General features: G+C 38.4%; 1 protein-coding gene across 3 annotated transcripts; it reads left to right on the top strand.

The window, feature by feature from the left end:
- The first annotated feature begins 101 nt into the window (after positions 1-101).
- LOC132111549 (L-threonine 3-dehydrogenase, mitochondrial-like) lies at positions 102-6,322 on the top strand. 3 transcript variants are annotated; one of them, XM_059518943.1, is made up of 9 exons: positions 102-361; positions 541-697; positions 1,407-1,449; positions 1,689-1,759; positions 2,502-2,651; positions 2,801-2,973; positions 3,614-3,704; positions 3,833-4,102; positions 4,755-6,322. In XM_059518943.1, the coding sequence occupies exons 2-9, from the start codon at positions 550-552 to the stop codon at positions 4,898-4,900; spliced, it is 1,092 nt and encodes a 363-aa protein (XP_059374926.1). In that variant the 5' UTR covers positions 102-361; positions 541-549; the 3' UTR covers positions 4,901-6,322. The 3 variants fall into 3 exon arrangements, with proteins under 3 accessions (XP_059374926.1, XP_059374928.1, XP_059374927.1); XM_059518945.1 differs by lacking the exon at positions 541-697 and having other exon boundaries at positions 111-361; XM_059518944.1 differs by lacking the exons at positions 102-361; positions 541-697 and adding an exon at positions 744-914.

Consider the following 6,322-nt stretch of genomic DNA (forward strand, 5'->3'; position numbering starts at 1 on the left):
TGAAGTCATTAGGGTAAAGCCCCAGCTCAGCTAAACTCACCTACACAATATATATCCGGAGTGGACAACCGTCAGCAAGTTTGCCCTCTTGTAGCGCTAATGGACAACGCAAGATAAAACTACATTTCCCAGCATTCTCTGCTCCGGCAGCGTGTTTATCCAATGGTCATTCGATGCGCTTTTCTGGCAACCAATCGGACCGTAATCTCTTAATTCTAACGGTTAAATACCATGAAAATCCCTTTTATCAGCACTTATTTACTTAATTGTCCACTACCGGATACACCACAGCAATGTTGTGATTTTGGTGCAAGACACGGGGTTCACATCGTCACGGATTTCAAGTTTTGACAAGCTCAAGGTGAGATAATGCGCTTTTTCCTGAACTACTGGTTTACATATTTTTCGGGTATCAGTCAATTCACTTTTAAAGGTGAAATAACGACTTGGCCCTCAGTTTAGCGAAAACTAAAAAGGACAATTGTTATGATGTGTTCTTTCTGAATATCTGAATAAACTGATATGTTTATTCACTGACAGATAAATGACATGCTGTCAGGTGTCCGCTCGTGTGTCCGCTCGTTGTGCAAAGGTTTTTCGGTTCGCGGCATGAGTTTATCGCCACGTCAGATCAACCGATGGCCGAGCAACGAGTCCTCCGAGCCTCCCACGGACTGTCCTCGGGTCCTCATCACAGGTGCCATCTGCTTCCCAGCTGCTTAAATAATGTGTGACAAACTGTACTGTTTTGGTGTAAATATCTCTCTTGCGTCACGTCTTCTGTGTTTGTTTTCCGTGCCTCGTAAGAGACGATCCTATTGATCGCCATGACAATAGGTTGGGAATAAACAGTGTTTAAAGCGCTCCGCGTGCTCACAATGGAGCGCGCGACTGTTTTATGCTTGTGCAACAGAGTGAGTAAATAGATTGTCGGTCGAAGTGGAGCTGAAAAATGTCTGGACAACAGCAATCACGGAGCTTATTTAAAATGACTTAGGCCTGTTTTCGAAACTGCCACTGTCATTTTTGCGTGCTTACTTCATTTGCATGTGCACTGATTTGCAGACACTACAAACGGTGTCATACGAGTCCTGAGTATTTACCAAATTCTGTACAATATTCCTACGTATTATGTTTTTAGTTGTCTACTGGAGTTGATCACTTATTATGTATGGTATCATGTTTTTCTTTTATTGTGCATTTACTGTACCTCTGTCCTCCAGTATAGGTGTTTTCATTTTAATAATAATGCAGTAACATTTTTCATTCATATTTAGATTTAGGGAATTTATTCAGCTTACTTGGCGCTCATTTGCGGCTTTGTGAGTGGTGTAGTTTCTGGTTGTAAAATGTTTGCTGCTGTGGCGTGTTTAAGCTCCTTTCATAGTGTTTTTCACCTGTTATAGGTGGTTTGGGACAGCTTGGAGTTGGACTAGCTCAAATGCTGAGGTTAGTGAACAGCTGAAAAATGCATGGGAGAAATTTGAAATTGGTCTCCAGAACACACAGTTTTTGCAACTTTGCATAGATTGGATATTTGCCTGGTCTTTGCATAGATGTTTGCTGTAAGCTGTTTTTAATTTTCTGAGGCAGATTCTTTATAATTCTGTAAAAACTGAAAGATCATTTCACTTTGTTGTTGTTTATTTAATTGAATTATTAATAATATTGAATTCCTTTTGCATCAGGAAGCAGTATGGAAAGGAAAACATCATTCTGTCGGACATTAGGAGGCCTCCCACTGAAGTTTATAACATGGGTATGTAGACACTAAGAGAGATGTACAGCTCTGATATGGACAGACGGTTGCATCATTTGCAACATATATAGACCCACATGTAGAGTGTGGTGCCATAAACTGACTTATAGTTTACAGTAGGAGTTTTTTTTTATTTATTTTTTACTTACAGTATATTTCAAATCTCCAAATACATTTCAGTAACAGTGTACGATAAGTTAACATCGGTTAATGACATTTATTTATTTATTTTTTTAAATAAATCCTTTTTTTATTAAGCAACGATGCTTTAGATGAATCAAACCGTTTCTCGGGGATAATGTGACACTGAAGATTGGAGAAATGGCTGCTGAAAATTCAGCTTTGCTTGTACTGTATTTTTTATCAAATAAATGCAGCCTTGGTGAGCATAAGAGACTTTAAAAATAAAAAAATAAAAAATGTGTAACAACTCCAACTTTTGAACAATAGTGAATATTAATGCATTGGAAACATTTCTAGTTAAGTAAATGGCCATAACTGTATTTTAAACTATAAATTTAACTATAAGCAATAGTATATTTATGAATTAACAATAATAGACTAACCTGTATTAACTTAGATTCACACTAAAAATGCTGTCAAATTTATTGGTTCCTGATTTTAATGAGTTGAAATTTATTTTAAATTGTTGCCTACATTTCAGTCGCATTTCACTCATATTCTAAAGTAGAATAAAGCTCTCATTTAAATTCCAATGTCTGATTGGTGATCCTCCTTAAAGGTCCATTTGTATATGCTGATGTGCTGGACTATAAAAACCTGAGGGAGCTGGTTGTGAATAACAGAATCACCTGGCTGGTGCATTACAGTGCATTACTCAGTGCTATCGGGGAAGCTAACGTGGCTCTTGCCCGCACCATCAATATCACAGGTGGGAAAATTCAGTCAAACATGTTTTACGTGTTTCTGTTACATTTACAATGTAAGGTTTCCAATATCCGTGACGTCCCACATTCTGTCCTTCTCCTGTTGCCCTTGTCCCTATCTCCTTTTCTCCTCCCCCCACTCCTCTTTCTTTAGGTCTACATAATGTGTTAGACCTGGCTCAGGAGAACTGCTTGCGACTGTTTGTTCCAAGTACCATCGGAGCATTCGGCCCTTCATCTCCCCGTGATCCAGCACCTGACCTCTGTATCCAGAGACCCCGCACCATTTATGGGGTTTCCAAAGTCCATGCAGAGCTGATGGGGGAAGTAAAGATTTATGTTTTCATGTTTTAACTATTCTGGGGAAATTATTTTCATGCTTATTTGGATGTTTTTGAAAGAAGCCTTTGATGAGTAGAAAGTCCTGTGAGCAGCATTCATTTGTAAAGTTTTAAATGTCTACACTCACTTTTGATCAATTTAATATGTCCTTGCTTAATGAAAGTATTCATTTCTTTTTGAATCTTACTTACCCCAAACATTTAAATGGCAGTGCAGGATGGTCTCAATCAGCAAAAATGTTTTCTACATTGATAATGTGCCATAAAACGTGTCTTGATAAATATTAGCATATTAGCATGATTTCTGAGGGATCGTGTGACAATGAAGTAATGGTTTATCTTTGCATTTTAAAATATGTTAGAATAGAAAACAGTTCAATATTACCTTGGTGTGCATATAAGGCATCTTTCAGAAACATTCCAAACTTTTGACCGGTAGTGTGCTAAATCATTTTAGTAGTACTATATTAATTTATATTAATAGTATGATCATAATAATTGAAAATTATAATTTGTGTAAAAGTTTATTGTAAATATGCTTCATAAGCTTAACGAGAAATGTTTATCCCTTACATGCTATCTAATTATGAAATGCCAACATCCTAACTGTGTTTTGATTGGACCAGTATCTCCACCATAAATATGGCCTGGATTTCCGATGCTTGCGATACCCAGGAGTTGTTTCTGCCCACACCAAGCCAGGAGGAGGCACTACTGGTAACCAGCCATCCTGCATTTTCTCACTTAAAGACACAATCATTAGTTGTACATTCATAGCTTTGTCATTTACTCGCAGTAAACAACACGCTATTCTGACCTTATTGTATACACCCTCTTTTCCTCAGATTATGCTGTCCAGATATTTCACGATGCCCTTAGCTCCGGCCACCATGAATGTTACTTGCGCTCCAACACAAGGCTTCCAATGATGCACATATCTGACTGCCACAGGGCCACCATTGAGTTTATGCAGGCCCCTGAAAGCCAACTTTCTCTGCGCACTTACAACATCGCAGCTATGAGCTTCACACCTGAAGAAGTGGCGGAGGAGATTCGCAAACACCTGCCCAACTTGAGGGTCACATACAATCCTGATACCATCCGCCAGACTATTGGTAAGAACAGCAGTGAGTGAAAGAATGTTCTTTTGAACTAATTTTGTAACCAGGATAGATCACCAAAAATGGTGATCATCTGAAAATGTTCTCACCCACTGGCCATCCAAGATATAGATGAGTTTGTTTGTTTATTTGGAACATATTTGAAGAGATTTAACATCACTTACTCACCAATGGATCCTCTGCAGTGAATGGGTGCCGTCAGAACGAGCCCAAACATCTGGTAAAAAACATCACAATAATCAACATGACTCCAGTCTATCAGAAAACAATATTATGGATAGAGGACTGTTTTACTTCACAAGAAATTAATTAATTTGGACTGGAGTCACATGGATTACTTGTAAATTATTGGGATGTTTATATCAGCTGTTTGATGTCATTCTGATGGCACCTATTGATGAAAGTGATGTAATGCTGAATTTTAACAAATCAATTAAACTGAACAAACAAACTCATCTACATCTTGGATGGTCTGAAGCTGAGTATATTTCCAGCAAATTAAAATTTTTGGGTGAATCATTTCTTTAATATTAATGTTCGTAGTTAACTGTAGTAATAATACCTATCTTGGTCATTGTCTGCCTGTATGTGTTCTTCTTGAATAATGAAATGAAAAAACTTATACAATGTAATGTTCAATTAATAGCGGACAGCTGGCCAGTGCGGTTTGATGACTCGAACGCACGTCAGGACTGGGGCTGGAAGCCTGCGTATGGCCTGTCAGAGCTGGTCACAGACATGCTGGCCTCCATCCGTGAAAAAAAAAACAATACAGGACTACCTGTCAGCTAGCAGGTCTTCTCAGGGACTGAAACACAGATCACCAGCATCTTTCCAGTATATTCCAAACTCATCGATCTCAAATTTGGTAGCTATTTCTTTAGACCAGGACCTTCCGTAAGCTGAACTGTATGCTTGTGAAGAAAACGTGTAAACCAACAGTGAAACCCACATTCTCTCACTGCTAAGGAGACTCTGTCTTTTCTTCTCTGTGATCTGTTCTTACATAGTTTTTAAGTTGTCATGGGACAGGGTAGAACAACGAAACAACAAAATGCTGCTGAATACAGTATAATAATAGTAATAATAGCATTGCCAGGGGTGCTGTGAGGGGGCTGGAGGTTAGGACGATTCCAAGGTCCTAACGAGTGAGAGGGAGCCCGAAATATGATTTTTTTTCCAAGGGGGACCCCCAGCCCCCCGGAACATGATTGTGGAGGGAGCCTGAGTCAACAAGCTGTTCAGGGGGTTCAGAAACCATAGCGGCGCCACGGATCATTGCACACATTATAGCTAGAACTGTAATTTAATTATTTTAGAAACCCCATGCACTGTATTAAAATAAGGTCAGCACCAAGAAAAAATCTGCCCGTCCCGAACCTCCCCTTCAACACTTTCTGGCATCTGATGTTATATCTAGTTGTTATAACACTGCTTTCTAATCCTAACCAAACATACCATTCTCTTTGGCAAGAGTTGAATTTTGACTCCATAGATGCTCCATTTGTACAAATACAATTAGTAGATAGACACCTCACTCTGTGCACTAGAATACCCCATGTATTGTGTACAAGAGGGATTGTCTCAGTTTGAACACAGCCATGGGCAGAAAATACTTTAAACCACTACTACCTTTAGTGTGAATCCAAAGATTACCTTTGTCCCAGCTGCGATCGCTGAGGAAATCACAGGTGCCTGAATTTTGGGTTCTGTTAAACCCACTATTGTCTGTATGGGCTATTTATTTAGAGTCAGTTATCAAAGGGCTCTGGGTTCACAATGCATAGTTTGGTGGTGTGAATTAAGTACTTAATCACTCAGCATTGCTGATGTATTATTATACACTGTTAAGAGGTTTTTTTTTTTTTTTTTTTTTTTTTTACAAATTTTTGTTTACCCAGAACAGCAAAACTACTGGATAAATCAGTAGTAAGGGGGGTGTTATTTGGCGTCGGCCCATATGAAAATCTTAGTCTGACTTCTGTATAGTTTACTGGTGCAGACAAATAAAAAAGACTAATCAATATATGAGATGCTTAAGATATATAAGACAACATATAGAATGACTCACCTTTCTTCCAAAAGCCAGTGTGATTTCAGTGTTAAAAGTTGAAATTGCCTTAATTTTTACTTATCATTTAACCTCAAAAGTTGTTAACGAATCTCAAAAAGAACTGGTGGAAAATTGCAGTGTATGTCAAATAAATGGCTTTA

Source organism: Carassius carassius, chromosome 31, assembly GCF_963082965.1.
Source record: "Carassius carassius chromosome 31, fCarCar2.1, whole genome shotgun sequence".
In the NCBI taxonomy this organism is placed as follows: domain Eukaryota; kingdom Metazoa; phylum Chordata; class Actinopteri; order Cypriniformes; family Cyprinidae; genus Carassius; species Carassius carassius.

Bases quoted from the DNA above. Each gene is read 5' to 3' on its own strand.
- LOC132111549 (XM_059518943.1), top strand. From the start codon at position 550: ATGCTGTCAGGTGTCCGCTCGTGTGTCCGCTCGTTGTGCAAAGGTTTT. The intron at 1,760-2,501 runs GTATGTAGACAC...TCCTCCTTAAAG, and splicing joins CACTGAAGTTTATAACATGG to GTCCATTTGTATATGCTGAT. The intron at 2,974-3,613 runs GTAAAGATTTAT...TGATTGGACCAG, and splicing joins ATGCAGAGCTGATGGGGGAA to TATCTCCACCATAAATATGG.